At 50.9% G+C, this 16,510-nt stretch overlaps 1 protein-coding gene across 2 annotated transcripts in view; it reads left to right on the forward strand.

Annotated features, from left to right (window-relative positions):
* The window catches only part of LOC126987598 (G1/S-specific cyclin-D2-like), a 75,272-nt gene extending 60,010 nt beyond the window's left edge, over positions 1-15,262 (forward strand). Inside the window, exons 4-6 of one of the 2 annotated variants that reach the window (XR_007741043.1) lie at positions 4,712-4,920; positions 9,609-10,917; positions 11,322-15,262. Coding sequence is in view for 1 of the 2 variants with exons in the window: in XM_050844714.1 (XP_050700671.1) it covers positions 4,712-4,920; positions 9,609-9,725 (326 nt within the window). In the remaining variant the exon portion in view is untranslated. Of the gene's footprint in view, positions 1-4,711; positions 4,921-9,608 lie in introns of both variants that reach the window. The other variant, XM_050844714.1, reaches the window with a different exon arrangement.
* Positions 15,263-16,510: the final 1,248 nt, after the last annotated feature.

Genomic DNA, 16,510 nt, shown 5'->3' on the forward strand with positions numbered 1-16,510 from the left:
ATCTCTACCGCTTTATCTACCTCTCCTTTCTTTCTCTCCTGTGTCTACCTTTCCTTCTACCGTTTCTTTCCTCCTTTTTTCTCTTCTTATTCCTTCTTTCTGATTTGCCTTTCCTCCTGTCTACCTTTTCTTCCTCTCCTCTCTGTCTACCTCTCCTTCCTTCCTCTTCTCTATCTACCTTTCCTCCTACTCTTCTTTCCTCCTCGTTTCTCTTCTTATTCCTTCTTTCTGATTTGGCTTTCCTCCTGTCTACCTTTCCTTCCTCTCCTCTCTGTCTACCTTTACCCTGTCTACCTCTCCTCCTGTCTACCTCTCCTTCCTTCCTCTCCTCTTGCTGTTTCCTTCTATCTCTTCCTTTCTGTCTACTTCTCTCCCTTCCTTTCTTCCTCTCTCTCGCTATTTCTTTCCATCCTTCCTTTCTGTTCTACCTTTCTCCTCTTTCTGCTTCTCTTCCTTCTCTTCTCTCTTCTCCTTCTAGCTTTTACGTGATTATTGCTTCTCTTTTCTTTTATTTTTCTCTTTTCATCTTCGTTTTTATCAATTTTTGTCTGTGCCTCTTCTACCATCGCCCCTCTCTCTTTCTCGTCGTCCTCCTCCTCCTCCTCCTCCTCCTCTTGTCCTTCCATGGCCAGAGGAGTGAAGACAGGAAGGGAAGGGATGAGAGGCGTGCAGAAAGAAGAATAGGAGGAAGAGGAGGGACACAAGGAAGAGGGAGGAGGAGGAGGAGGAGGAGGAGGAAACAACAGAATAAGGACAACAGATGGGAGGAGGAGGAGGAGGAGGGGGGAGGAGTATGCAGTGAATGAGACAGGGGCGGAGATGCAGGTGTGTGTGTGTGTGTGTGTGTGTGTGTGTGTGTGTGTGTGTGTGTGTAAGATTTTCTCATTACGGGACCTGCATACCACTCTAGGCCTATTTTAAAGGTATGGGTGTTTTGAGGGGCGGACGGGGCCGGGGCTGGGGTGGGGCGGGGCGGGGCGACATGGAGCCTACCTGGGGCGTGACGTACTGGCTGTCCATCCCTCCCCCTCCCCCCCCCCTCTCTCTCCACCCCTCTCTCTCTCCCTCTTCGTCAGGAACCAACAGGCGAAGACGTGAAGTTGACCTTTGATCTCCTCCTCTTGAAAACGTCCTTACGCAGATACGGGAGAAGGAGGAGAAGGAGGAGGAGGGAGGAAAAAGAAACCAGAGGAGGAGGAGGAGGAGAGAAACTAGAGGAGGAGGAGGAGGAGGAGGTAAGGAATGAAGGGCAGAGAGGGTCGAGGAGGAGGAGGAGAAGGAGGAGGGGGAGGGGGAGGGACGTGTCTGGGGGTCGGGGGCGGTCCTGCAGCGGGGTCAGGCGGGTCGTCCATCAGGGAGTGGACGCCGCGCCTCCCACTCTGTTATTAGCGTCCGGGGGGGCCTTAATTACCGGGGGTGGGGGGCGGCGGGGGGGCGGGGGCGCGGAGTGGTTTGGGTCATTCTGGCTTTATTCTGTGTCACCAGTAAGCCCCCTGGGGTACGCCGGTCCTGTCTCTCTCTTTTCCTCTCTTTTCTCCCTCTCTCTCTTTCTCTTCTCTTTTTTTCTTTCATGTTCATTGATTCAACAAGGACATAGATGCAAGAATTCGTTTACCAATAGAGTGAAGGATGAGTGGCACAGGCTTGGCAGTCATGTTGTGAGTGCCAATATGATAATTCTAAGAGTGGTTTTTTTTACAGCAGAGGAAACAGCTCAAGGGCAAGAAAAAGGAAACAATAATGGAAAAAAGCCCGCTACTCACTGCTCCTATAAATTGCTACGTTCGTTTTTTGTTTTTATATTTTTCCTTTGGGCAGATTTTGCTAATTCGTATGTTTTGCCTATCCTATATTTTTTTCTCCTCCTCCTCCTCCTCCTCCTACTTTTCTTTTCATTGTCATTATTCGTCCTCTTCCTCCTTCATCTCCTCTTTTTCTTCTTTTACTCCTCTCTCTTCTTTGCCTTTTCTTTCCTCGTCTTTTTCCACTTCCCTCATTCTCCCCCTTATTATTATTATTATTCATCCTCCTCCTTTTTCTCTTCTTTTTTTCTTTTCATCCTCCTCAATTTTCTTATATTCTCTTTTTCTTCTTTTTTTCTCCTCCTCCTCCTCCTCCTCCTCCTCTTGGTTCATGTTCGTGGAGGGTCAGTTCCCAGGCTGCCCCGCGAGGAGAGGTGACCTGTGACCCCCGGGGAGCGGCGGGACCCCAGGCGCCTCCTCGGGGTCACGGGGACACATGGGGGGGAGGGGGGCGTGGTCGTGTTGGGGATTATCTTAGTTTCCATTGTGTTGTATTTTCCCCATTTGTTATTTTCTGTTTCGTGTGTGTGTGTGTGTGTGTGTGTGTGTGTGTGTGTGTGTGTGTGTGTGTGTGTGTGTGTGTGTGTCTTTCCATTTGCTTGTCTTTGTTTTGTGTGTTTATTCGTATTTAAAATTGCGTCTGTTATTGTGTGTGTGTGTGTGTGTGTGTGTGTGTATATCGTCCTTTTAGTATTCTCATTCTCTCTCTCTCTCTCTCTCTCTCTCTCTCTCTCTCTCTCTCTCTCTCTCTCTCTCTCTCTCTCTCTCTCTCTCTCTCTCTCTCTCTCTCTCTCTCTCTCTCCCCCCCGTGACCTGGCAGGATTAGTGCTTAATGAGCCGCGACTCCTCACCTGGACAGCGACTCAGGTGTGCTGCCCCCCCCCCTTCCTTGCCCACCTTCGCCTCCTCCTTCGCCCTCGTTCTCTTTTCTCCTTCATTTTCCCTTCTTTCTCCTCCTCCTTGTCCTTCTAATCCTGAAAATCCTCCTCCTCCTCCTTCTTGTCCTTCTAATCTCGAACTTCCTCCTCCTTCTATTCTTTCCTCTATCCAATCACTTCTTTTTCACCATCTTCTTTTCCCCTTTTCTTCTTCTTATCTTAAAATTCGTTCATTCATTCATTAACTCATTCATTCTTTTATATATTTCTCACCCCTTTCACTTCCCCTTCCTCCTCCTCCTCCTCCTCGGCGCCGCAAAACATGGCTAGGCGTGCAGTTATCGGGCCAGCAAGGAACGGGACGTCACAACAACGGAATACATGTAATCACGCAGCCCACAACACTCAAAGGCAACAGACCGAAAAAAGAATAGTGAAGAAAGTTATAGAAAAAAGAGGAAAACGCATACAGCACCTCACATCACCTGGCCAGCGAGGGGAAGTTATGGCTGGCTTTGGCGTCCCCCCCTCCGCCTTTCTCCCTCTCTCTCGTCGAAGGTCAAGGCCCCTGGAGCTTGTTTCTGCGTGGTCAGGAGGCAACAAGAGGCAGGCAGGGCGCCCCCAACACAGGGCCACGAGAGGCTGGGGAGGCGGACAATGCAGGAATGAGTCATTATGCGCTACTCGGTGTGCTGAGTGACTGATTGCGGGGCTCCGACACTATACGTTAACCTGCACCCGTGGCGTGGCCCCCCACCAGCCGGCCCCGTCCCCCCACCCCCCATTTCCTCACAATCAAAGCCACCTCTCCTCCCCCTTCAGACGTGCCCCAAGTTCCCGGCGGGGCGCGCAGTGGGTGTGGGTAGGAGCAGGGTAGGAGGCGTAGGGGGCGGGGGCCAGATAAAGCCTCGGGGTTGGAAGGGGGGAGGGCAGGTGAAAAGGGGAGTTCTCACGGCGGGTCGCGGGGCGGCAGCCAAGAGGGGAAAAGCCTAGCAACCTTTTCTTCCCGCGGCGGGATGCAGGAGGCGCCTCGCCGGGCCTGGGAGCACCGCGTCGTCGAGGAGGAGGTCTCATTGAGGGCGCGGCCGTACGTGGCTCCCCCTTGTCAGGGTTCTCTTTTTAATTTGGCTTTGTTCTCGTCGCCGGCATTGTGCTGGGGCGGCTGCGACGCGGCCATTGTTCCCGCGGCGCAAGAACGACCGGGACGTAGTGGTCGGAGTCCTTCTGCAGGACGCCGGAGCCTCAACCTTCGCTCCTTGTTCCTGCCTGGTGCCGCCTCTCCCAGCAGCTCAGCATTGTTTTTTCTCCCTCTCCTACTCTCCCTTTCTCTCCCTCTTTTTTGAGTTTCTGCGGTGAGACTGGGGGCTGAAGTTGGTCCGGTGAGGAAGGGGAAGACGGTGGGCAGCAACACCACGCCAGCGACGCCTCGCCGGCAAGGACCCGCGGCGGTGCTGCTCAGCGTCTCGCCGCAACGCAAACACGCGGCGCATCACTGCTTAAGTGCATTGCAAAGCCTCGCCGCGGCCCGTGACGCCTCGGGTGTTGGCATTCTTCAGCCGGGCGAGTGGAAGGCCTCGTGCTTCCTCCCTCGGCCTCGGCGTGCCGGGGGACGCACTCACTGCTACTCACACACCAGTCATTATAAACCGTCAGTACCCCTTGTACGTCTCGATCTTCAGTGTACTCGCTCGACCAATTATTTGTGCACAGAGCCCCTGATAAAAACGAGTTATCTCGGCACGGGCAGGTTGCTGGGGAATACCGAGCAGGGGGCAGTGAATGCCGGCCGGCCAGGTGTTGTGTTTGGTATGGAGGCGAAGCGGTCGTCGGGGCGTGGCTGTGGAGGCTAATCGGCGCCCACACCATTATTTTTCTTCTTTAACAGACCGACTTATGTTTAATGTGTTCATCTCACTTATCTCTCACCTACGCCCACACTCACTAACGCCCACACCCCCTTTCACCTCGTACCTTCACCATCCCATCTTAAACCTAACCGGACCTAAGTTTCGCTATTCTCTCTCCTTGCAGACGCGCGATTCACCTCAAACCCGCCCTCGATGGTGGCGGCGGCGGCGGTGGCGTCGGCTATCCAGGGAGTCCTACACAGACACGAGATTGAGGACGAGGCGGCAGCGGTGGCGCCCCTGAGCCTGGCCCCGCGCGGCGACCACACCTCGGCCCAGCAGTACATGCAGGACCTGTACGACCGCCTGCACGACATCACCCAGATCGACACGGTACGTAAGCCCTGCGTGTGTGTGCTGTGCTCTGTTCACATTCCCTCGGCGAGTAAGCCCCTCCTCCTTCCCCTTGAAGTGTGTGTCATTGGCCGCGCCCCTCCCCTTCCCACTCAGGCTGCATGTGATTGGTGGATTGGTGGATGTTCGGCTGCGTGGGCGGGGCTTATTTTGGAAGTTACGTGAACAAAATGTCTTACTACTACTACTACTACGACTATTACTACTACTACTACTACTACTACTACTATATTTTGCTATGCTTTTGGTGCTACTATTACTATTTCTCTCTCTCTCTCTCTCTCTCTCTCTCTCTCTCTCTCTCTCTCTCTCTCTCTCTCTCTCTCTCTCTCTCTCTCTCTCTCTCTCTCTCTCTCTCTCTCTCTCTCAACCCCCCCCCCCCCCCCCCAGCAGACTCCTAATGTGTGTCCTTCATCTCGGCTCGCTCTTATCGGTTACCAGGCCGGCCCAGGTGAATCTCGCCTAATTGTAAAAAGAAGTTGAAGAAGACGACACAGACGAAGATATCCACTCCTGAGCTTACCTCTAATAGAAAAATCTAGTTTGATCTCTTAATTAATTCCCAGGTGCTCCTCCCTATACCTCCCTCCCTCTCCCGGTCAACCAGTCAGAGAGAGGAGAGAGGTGGAGGGGGAAGAAGGGGGAGAGGAGGGAATGAATTGTATCGTAGTCCTTCGCGGCTCCTCAGTGACTTAATCATTCGTGGCGTGTATAGAGCAATTCCAAAAGACACAATAATAGAGTGGGGCGTAATGGGCTAGGGGAGAGGGACAGGGATGGAGGAGGAGGAGGAGTCAGGGAGGGCGGTATAGGCTGTGAAGTTACGGGGGTAGAGAGGGAAGGAGGGGCAGGCTTGAGAGTGAAGGTGGAGAGAAAGGAAGAGAATAAAAAAAATAGAAAGAATGAGAAATGAATGAGGAATGAATATGATTAGCGAACGAGAGAGAGAGAGAGAGAGAGAATTATGTAGCTGAGGAGAGAAATAGGACTAAAGAGAATCGCCGCCTGCCCCGCTGATAACAACAACAACAGTAATAAGTAGCGAACAAGAAGGACGGCGGGGGTGAGGGAGGCGGATGAGGAGGCCAAAGGAGCGAGAGAAAGCCCGTCCTTGTTCCTGCTGCAGACGGGGCCTTCACTCTGGCGGGATGGGGCGGGGCGGGGCAGGAAGGGGCCGGGCGGGGCGGGACGGGGCTGCACGTCGGCCATGGGGCAGGGCGGGGGCTGGGGAGTGGGCGTGAGATAACTTTAGAGCTAGCGCCTAGTGTGTGTGGGCGGGGGGGTCAAGGCCCGTGTCAAGTGTGAGTGTGAGTCAGTGGTCGGGGCGGCGGGCGGGCGGGCGGTGGTGGGTACTGTCTTGTGTAGGGGGAGGCGTGGGTGTGTAGGGGCGCCACTGTCTGCCGCCCGTCACCCGCCCTCATCACGACGCGGCTCTCACGGGTGGCGAGCGTCTGCAGGCCGAGGGGGCAGAGGGCAGCGAGGGAGAGGCAGGCGAAGCGGGCGGCGGCGGCGATGGGGATAAGGCTAACCAATGCAAATGGAAGAAGAGGAGGAGGAGGAGAAGGAGGAGGAGGAGGAGAGGGAGAGAGGAGAACCCCAGCAACACTTCCCAGCAGTCTTGTGTGTGTGTGTGTGTGTGTGTGCCAGCCAGCCATCAGGGTTGTGTCGGCCGCTGCACAAAGCCCCTTAAAACACTTCTCGTGTAGTCAGACATATGGGGCCTCCTCAGGTGGTCGCCCGTGACGGCACCTCCACCCCCGCCCCTCCACGCCCCCCAGCCTGCCTGCCTCCCGCCCCCTCACCGCCCTCACCTGCACCCCACCCGCCACCTCCGCCCCTCTCTCCCCGCCTCGCCCGCTAGAACACTAATAGAAGAAACCATATTTGCAAACATCCAAGTCGTAGGTCGAAACGTTTTGCATTAAATGAACGCCTACAGCCCTATGCCCTCCTCCTCCTCCTCCTCCTCCTCCTCTACTCACAAGGATAGGGGAGCTAGTTAGGGAGAAGGGCTGCCTCTCTCCCAACTGCAAGCCTCCATCCTCCCCCTTCTCCCCCTCTCCCTCCCTCCCTCCCTGACCTTGTTGCTAGCTTGTCTCCCTGCAATCTGGAGCAATACAGTGAGCAAACAAACTGGTGATAAGGGCCAGTGGTCAAGGGAGAAGAGGGAGGGAGGGAGGGAGGGAGAGAAGGGAGGCGTTGGTGAGAGGGATGAGGACTTCGCACGATCCCCTATTCTCTCTCTCTCTCTCTCTCTCTCTCTCTCTCTCTCTCTCTCTCTCTCTCTCTCTCTCTCTCTCTCTCTCTCTCTCTCTCTCTCTCTGTCTCTCTTCTCTCTCTCTCTCTCTCTCTCTCTCTCTCTCTCTCTCTCTCTCTCTCTCTCTCTCTCTCTCTCTCTCTCTCTCTCTCTCTCTCTCTCTCTCTCTCTCTCTCTCTCTCTCTCTCTCTCTCTCTCTCTCTCTCTCTCTCTCTCTCTCTCTCTCTCTCCTTGATAATGAACTTTGAACAATCTTCTCTTAAACGTTCCCTCTCCTCCTCCTCCTCCTCCTCCTCCTCCTCCTCCTCCTCTTCCTCCTCTTCCTCCTTCACCTCCTCTTGGTCACAGTGGACGTTTGTGCCTTCCCAAACCCTCTTGAGAATCACACAGACAGACAGGCAGAAAAAACTTAGTGATACACACACACACACACACACACACACACACACACACACACACACACACACACACACACACACACACACACACACACACACACACACACACACGCACACACACACATTCGGACTGTCTTACATGCAAATTTTGGTTCACATATTACCCGAAACAAAGCTCTCTCTCTCTCTCTCTCTCTCTCTCTCTCTCTCTCTCTCTCTCTCTCTCTCTCTCTCTCTCTCTCTCTCTCTCTCTCTCTCTCTCTCTCTCTCTCTCTCTCTCTCTCTCTCTCTCTCTCTCTCTCTCTCTCTCTCTCTCTCTCTCTCTCTCTTATATGTTTTTTTTCTTCTTTCTCTACTGCTTTGTCGGTCTATCTCTGTCCCTTCCCACGCTTGTCTTCCTGTCTAAATCTCGTTAGTTTGTCTGTCGGTCTCTCTGTCACCATCTCATTGGTCTGTCTCTTTAATGCTTGCCTGCCTGTTCTATCCGTCTGTCTCTCTGTCTCTCTGCGTCTCCTCACATATATTTGTCCCCGTCTGCCTCCCTGTCTCCCTGTCCTCCTCTGTATATTTGTCCGTCCGCTCCCTCGAACCCTTCCCTGTCTTGTACCTGTGTTTTGACGGTGAAGGTGGGGGGAGGGGTGGGGAGGTGAAGGGGGGCGGGCAGTCACTTGTTGGGCCCCCAAAGTTTGTTTACTAACGCACAAACTCCTCAAATAAACCACCCTCTCGACGCCCTGACACATGGGGAATGCAGGCCTACCTCACGCCTGCCTCAAGCCTGCCTCACGCCGCCTCCTCGAACCTCCAGTAAACCCCGTCCTTCTCGCCTCATGTACCCTTCCTTTCTGTTATTTTCCCTCGTCTTTCCCTTTTTCCACTCTCCCTTTTCCTTGCCTTCTTTCGTTCATATTTTCCTTCTCTTCCTATTTTTGTTTTCCTTTCCCTTTCCCTGCTTTCTTCCGCTCATATTTTCCTCCTCTACTCCCTGTTTTGTCCTCTCTTCCCTTTTCCCTCTCTTTCCCACTTTCTCTTTTCCTCGTCTTGATCCTTCCTTGGCTCCCTCCTTTCATGTTTTCATTCTCTCGTCCTTTATTTTTCCTTCCCTATTCCTTCCGTCATTCCCTCCCCTTCCCTCCCTCCGCCTCTGCCTTCCCTCCCTCCTGACCCAAGGCTGAACGTTAGGTAGACTTTCACACTTTGTTTGTTTAGTGTTTAGTATTTATTTGCCTAACATATATCAGTTTCTCTAGTCAGTGATATTCTCGTGTGTGGGTGTGGGTGGCCATGGTGGAGGGTGGAGAGGATGAAGGGGCGAGGCGGGGCGGGGCGGGGCGGCTCGGAGCAGAGGATGGAAGGAAGGACAAGGGGTCGGAAAGGGAAGGGGCGTCGAGGGTCAGTCCCTAGAAAGTACACGAAGACCAGAATCTTCCATCCGAGGCAGTGTCCAGGGGGGTGGCTGGGGGGGTGGCGGGGCGGGGCAACGTCGGAACTTACATGTAACAAGAGATTATTGCCCCTCAGCCCCTCCTCCATTTCCATGTTCCCCTCCCCTCGCCGCCCCGCCACGGCCCTCGCTCTCTCGTCGTGGGCAGCGGGCGGCGAGGCAGCGGCAGCGTTCCGTTGGTCGAGAGAACACTTGCCCGGGGTGTGCGACGGAAGCTTGTGGACAATTACCAAGGACAAAGGGGACTGGGGGGGGCGGGGGGGGGGACGGTAATGGGCAGGGTCAAAGGAAAGTTCGGCCACGAACTGGCGGCACTCTACGCTGGGCCGGAAGTGCCACGGGCCGGCTGTTAGGCTCTTGACCTCCTGCCGTGAGTGAGGAGGAGAGGGAGAGGACGGAGTGGGAGGCAGGGAAGAGCCTTGGGTGGGTAGCAACGCGCTCCTCATTATTATGAAAAGAAGTGGTCGGGAAAGGTCTCAGGTCTCCTGTCGTGCGTGGTATAGTTTATAAGCCTCAGACCTTCGTGGCCTGGGACACACGAAGCTAATCAACTTCTCTCCCTTTCCAGGACTGCCTCAAGGAATGTCACCGGCAGATTGAGATCTGGACACAGAGCAGCGGCGAGAGTCCCGCCCACAGTGCGGAGTCCACCACCCCGACCGACATGCAGGACGTCATGTTCTGACGGCAGGACCAGAGCACCGGATTCCTTCCTCATCCTCGCCACCAGGCTGGGGACGCTGCACCCTCGCTGGGGTCCCCCGGGGCCAGCCCCAACACTGCCACTTCCTGCAGTCGGTGACTAGGGGTTTGTGAAGCCCCGTTGGCACCGACACGACTGGCGGGGTTGTTGCTGACCCGCCGGTGTGGGCGTGGGGCCCGCCGCCCCTCCCCCGGGACGGCCGCCCCCACCACGCCTACCATGTGCACAAGCTAGTCGGGTTGCTAATTTATATCGGATATGAACTGACATTAGCTATCGCTGTCGCTACTGCTGTTCCGGGCATGTCTGCTGCCCCTGAGTGCTCCTCCTCCCCCTCGCTGCCTTCCCTCCCTCACCCCGCCGCCCTCCTTCCTCACCGCCACGCCCCTCTTATCTTCCGGCACTAGCGACGCTGATCCTCACGCCCACGCCCACGCCCACGCCACCCAACGCCGCATCGCAAGGTTGACGGTGTTTTGTCTCTGTTGGCGCCACTCCCGGCGGTGGACGCTGACAAGTGCCAGGAAAGGTTGGTGATTACCATCGGTGGGGCGAGGCCGCCTGCTGGGCAGCCCCGTCCCGCCCAGCCCACGCCCCGCCTGCCTGCCTGGACAGCCGCCGTCTCGAGCTGCGCCGCGGCTGTGGGGCAGCCTGCGGAGGCCTGCGGCACCGGAGGGACGAGCATCGGCGCGTCACTAACCACCTCAAGGAGGAGCCTTCCCGCGATTGGACATTCTTTAGGTCTTTGGAAAATTGTCTCCCACAGAGGCGGCCGGCGGGGCCACACACACACACGCGCGCCCCGCCTCCTGTCTGCAGACGTGGCTTGCATCAAAACTGTGATTGATTTTTTTACTAATACAGACTGAAAACATAAAATGCAAAAAAAAAGAGTATGTGGAAGTGAAGTGTAGGACTGTACTGTTTAAGATAAAATTCGATGTGATATAACATTAGAGTGGAGCCGTTAGCGTAAGGTCACCTGACAAGAGTAGAGTAAGAGTAGGCGACAGATAGGCATTATTGGCCCTCTCACCAGGCGCTCACTCCCCCGTCGGCCTCGTTCGCCAACTAGAAAAAAAGTCACAACAAAGCCGGTTGGTCCTGACGAAGGCGAAGACACGACTCGGAAGCAAGTCGGAGACAGGCCGCGGACGACAAGGCTTCGACAGCGGTCAGAGTATATTATTTCCTTATTGTTTTGCTATTACCCTTACCAAGCTTTCCTAAAATATCCTCAAGTATATTGTATTATAATATTATCTAAGCCGAGACGTCCCGTTTGGTTCCCTGTTCCCCTAGAAACTGTTTATATATTGATTTGCATTATCATCTGTTTATTATTATTATTATTATTATTATTATTATTATTATTATTATTATTATTATTATTATCATCATCATCATCATCCTTATTATTATCATTATTTTGAGTATAATCATCACCGCTCATATCATTACGCAACCTTCCCGCCCCCAAACTGCCGGCCTGGTAGTTGTTAGACGTTGCTTCCATAAACGTTCAACATACCTAATCACCGTATTCCTTTGATCATTAGGTCTGTATCTTTTCTTTAGCTCCCCGGTGCGCGGATGTAAGACTTTACTTCCCGCCCTCGCCTCTGAGGATGCGAGAACAGGGTCGCCGGCCAGCGTTCAGGCCCACGAGACGAAGCTTTCCTGCGTCCTCCACCGCCTCCCCGCCGCGCCTCGGTGCTGGACGCTGGGAGTTACGATGCAGTCGAAAAATATGATTACGAAAAACACTAAAGCGTCACTCCAAATAATGCCCCACTAACACTAATTCCCGCTCTTCCAATGGCCATCAGTACTCGAAAGACACAGTGATCACGTCAGCCTCCCGCTCCACACAGACATCTTAATTAAGCTTACAGCCGTGTAGTGATTTATATTTGGGCATTTTACTTATTGCTGTGGCCCTCCTCCTACCCCCCTCACCCCCCTCCCTCCCTCCCCCCTACACTCGGTCATCACTACTACCTTGGCTAACTAAACTATTCACGTCATTAAGGTTCCTCCGCTTCATAATTTGCTTTGATTGATAGAAGAAATTGATACTGGAAAAAATTATAATAAATTCGCTCTTACGAACTCATACGTTGTTTTCTTGGCTTGCGTTCAAAGTATTATACCGTATATATTATTATTATTATTATTATTATTTTCATTATTATTTTCTTGTTTGCTTAATATGTATAACGACAGGTTTTCTTCTTGTATCGATGCGTTTCCTCGGTATTGATTTGGATTTTTTTTTGTTTTTGTTTTTGTTTCGTTGTAGGACACACACACACACACACACACACACACACACACACACACACAGACACACACGCACACTTGATATCAATCGTGTGTTATATCGTTTCTGTGCGTCAGTCTCGTCAGTCACACCCACGCCCACGCCCACACCCATGCGACCCCTCCCCCCCCCCCCTCCCCCGCCCCCCACCGCCGCCTTACTAGTCCTCACCCACCAGTCACATCCCTCCCCCTCCTCCTCCTCCTCCTCCTCCCTCACTCCCTCATTCTCTCCCTCCTTGTCTTGCTTTGTGGGTTCCTGTTTCATGTTGATTTATTTAAGAAGAGAAAAGATAGAGATACTTATTTAATGCATGTTGGCTTTTTTATTTCCGCGGATTATAAAACAAAGAAAAACTATTGTACTCTTGTATTGAGTGGAGTTTTATTATTATTATTATTTTATTATTATTATTATTTCTGTGGTTAATATATTTTTTTTATGAACTTAAGTGACGTGCGTGGTTCTCTCTCATCGATGTATGCTACTACTACTACTACTACTACTACTACTACCCTATCAGGTATTGTTTTCCTAATGTAGTAAACACACACACACACACACACACACACACACACACACACACACACACACACACACACACACACACACACACACACACACACACACACACACACACACCATTATCCTCCTTCTCTCCCATTCTCAGTAACTCCATCATTTTACAGGCAGAAGACACCACTTATTTTTCTCTATCTCTGTACTTACATTCACCAGCTAGTCAGGTCGATAGCTCACCACGATCACCATAACCAGCATCACCAAACCCTACACGTACACAGATACACACACCACCAATAACAAATGCAGAAGACATCAGGTCGCACGCTGAGAATTCATATGTAAACACACTCTTGCTTCCCTATTATTTGCTGTCAGTCATCCAGTCAGTCAGTCAGTCAGTCAGTCAGGTTCTCATTCCCACTCTGCTGCCTCTCAATTTTCAACCCATCCCAATCTAATCTAACCCAGTCCAGCCTTGTCCCTTCCTTCCCTTCCCAAACCTAACCCAATTCAGTTCCTTCCTCCTCTTCCCTTCCTTTCCCCAACCCAAAAAAGCCTAATCCCTTCCCTTCCCTTCCCTTCCCTTCCCTTCCCAAACCTAACCCAACCCAGTTCCTTCCTCCCCTTCCCATCCTTTCCCTAACCCAACTAAGCCCAGTCCTTTCCCTCCCTTCCTTTCCCCAAACCAAGCAAACCAACCTCACCCATCGTAACCCAACCCAACCCAACCCAACCCAGCCTCTTCCCTCCCTCCCACGCACTAAACTTCATGCCACGCTCCGTCACCCCGCCCAGGCAACGAAAAGGCATACTTACTCGATAACGTTCTTTCAGGGTTCGATAATAACGTTCTCTTATTAAGGTTATCAGTCCTCAGGCCGTTCCTATACAGTAGCGTCTTTATTATTATTATTATTATTATTATTATTATTATTATTATTATTATTATTATTATTATTATTATCATCTCAGGTTTGGTAGACTTGATGCCAGTTTTTTTATGCCTCGGATCATGTTTTTTTTTTCTCTCTCTCTCTCGTCATCATCACGTTCTACGCTTATCACTTCACGTCGCGTTCTTGTCTAGCGTTGTACAGATTTTTCTCTTTATATGTCCACCTCCTGCGTGTGTGGTAAACCCTTTGTGTAGGTGTTTGCTTGTAGTTCACTGTTTCTTTGTTCTTAACGGCACACACACACGGGACTAATCCATTAAAACAAGAATTACTCTGTGTATTCTGCATGGGTGGCAAAGTAGTACAAGAAGAGAAAGCAAAAAAAAATAATTATAATGTTTACTTTTTATTCGAACTCTATGGCTTATGATTTTTTTTTTTTTTCGTTTTGATTTAGGCCTGTTGATTAATTATGTGATTTTTCCTCATTCATCGGTATTAAAATTCTCACTTTCCTTATCTTTAAATATGTAGACACACACACGGAATGTTTTGTACGACACTTTTTTATTTCTTCTGGTTATCGTAATTATTATCGTAGACGAAGATGAAGGGACCAACCAACACCTCCACGTTCAGTATACTATTATGTCTTCCTAGTGTTAAAAGGGATATAACAACACTTGCAGCCTCAGCAAGTTTGGCTCAGGAGATAACAGAGATAAGACATTTGCAGTGGTGCCAAATTTGTATGTTGTCGTTGCTTTGCTGCCAAACTGTATAGGACTCCCAACGCATCCATCCATTCCATCTATATTCCACGCATTGTCTTCGGTATTCGTATGTTCGTGTGTACCTATGTCTCTTTGTGTTAGTGTACGCCATCAGCTTGGTGGTGGGGGGGACGGCGGCTGAATGTATACCCCTGTTATATCCGTGAGATGCCCCCCCCCTCCCCTCCCCTCACGTGACCACAACACACACACACACACACACACACACACACACACACACACACACACACACACACACACACACACACACACACGATATACTCCTAGCTGTCCTAATAAGAAAATCGTTCCTGAATCAGAGCCAAAGTTACACACACACACACACACACACACACACACACACACACACACACACACACACACACACACACACACACACACACACACACACACACACACACACACACACTACTACTACTACTACTACTACTATTACTACTACTACTACTACTACTACTAAAAGATTTCCGTATTGGGCTGTTGTTCCTACACCGTTTAATTTAGCATAGGAGGGTGTCGAAGGAAGGAGGAGGAAGAAGAGGAGGAGGAGAAGGAAGAGAAGGAGGTCCTATTTTTTATCCTAATGTAAAGATTCCCAGTGGTTTCGACGTGCGTGCGTGTGTGCGTGTGTCCGGGGGTGACGAGGTAGTGGTGGTGGTGGTGATGATGATGGTGGTGAACGGGAGTGTCGCCTTCCTAACGGGCTCACTTTTCCACGACAGCACCATCGGGTAGAGGAGTTCTGGAGTCAGTCACGTATCTTAACTGTAGATGACCGGGGCAATATATGCAGAACACGACCTTTGAAAGCATTGTTATTATTATTTATTATTACTATTATCGTAACTATTTTATTTTTTGATGATGCCTCTACTGCTATTTCTTCCATTACTATTACTACTACTCTCTCTCTCTCTCTCTCTCTCTCTCTCTCTCTCTCTCTCTCTCTCTCTCTCTCTCTCTCTCTCTCTCTCTCTCTCTCTCTCTCATTTCTCAGCTTATAAGTGAAAAATACCATAAAAACAGCTTAACTTCTTTGCCTTCTCACTCCTTCACTTGCCTGCCTTTTTCCTATTGGGTTTATTGTTTTTTTTACTTTTATTTTATTTTCGTCGCTGGTGTTGACGAAGCGTTCTGCATATACGGGTCCCTGGCAGTTTCTTCCTATATCCCAGGTATGGTTCAGTCAAAACCAATCAGAAGTAACCAAATAATAGTACTTGCACTCTATTACCTCATTTCACCTCTTGTCTCCTATTGTCCTAAGCCGAGGGATGAGCTCGTCACATGGCCATAAGCATACACGGATATTGTCTTTTTTTTTATTATAAAGATATGCGCCATTTATAGTTAAGGTGATCTTTTTTTTATTATCAAGAAAGAATATGCATTAACTCAGCGTCTTATCCCTTTCGGCTTCAGTAAATTTTAATATATTATAATGAATATATACATTTATATGAATTCACTCTCTACGTCTGTTCGGCGTGAAGCCCTTCGCGCCCCAACCCAACCCCAGTAGCTGCCACACAGTCAAGGAAACCGAGGTAGCGTTCCTGAGCCTCGCAGGCCGTGGGGCGGGGCGGGTCCGGGCCGCCCCGCCCTGCGGCCCGCGTCACGGGTGTTGTGGACGCGGCCTTGAGAGATGGAGACGTCCATTCTGTAATGACGGGAACTATTGTAGTCAGTGTGAACAGTGTATTAACTGTTTCTTATTATATCCTTACTCAGGTTGAGATGTAAATAACAATGTAAATAAAACCACTTATATTTAGAAAAAATATACACCTTGTTTTGTATTCTCCCTTGAAAGTTAGATGGATTATTTTTCTTTTTAACTAGCAATATTTTGTCTCGTGGTTGTCTGCTGCATGCGCTTAAGCCTTATGAGACAATAATATACCCAGCGCAGTGAAGATAAATGGTAATATCTGGGATGTCATGCATGCAGAAGTGTATTTCTCACGCCCTTATCTGGCCCAGCAGTGGTTGCCCCTCAGCCACGGGGGGAAATGGCTGACGCTATGGCCCAGGAGCTGCCTCAGACATTGCTTACTGGCTGACACACACAAGAAGAATCACCCAATACACACACACGCTAAATATTAGGAAAACTTTTTTTTCCGGGGAAGGAGAGCGTCTACACCGGCATTACTTCTTGCTCTCACTTCAGACAATAGTCCCCTGGCAGCTGGACTGAAAGAGTTATTGCCAAGCTCGTGATGCACC

Source organism: Eriocheir sinensis, chromosome 65 (genome assembly GCF_024679095.1).
Source record: "Eriocheir sinensis breed Jianghai 21 chromosome 65, ASM2467909v1, whole genome shotgun sequence".
NCBI classification, from domain to species: domain Eukaryota; kingdom Metazoa; phylum Arthropoda; class Malacostraca; order Decapoda; family Varunidae; genus Eriocheir; species Eriocheir sinensis.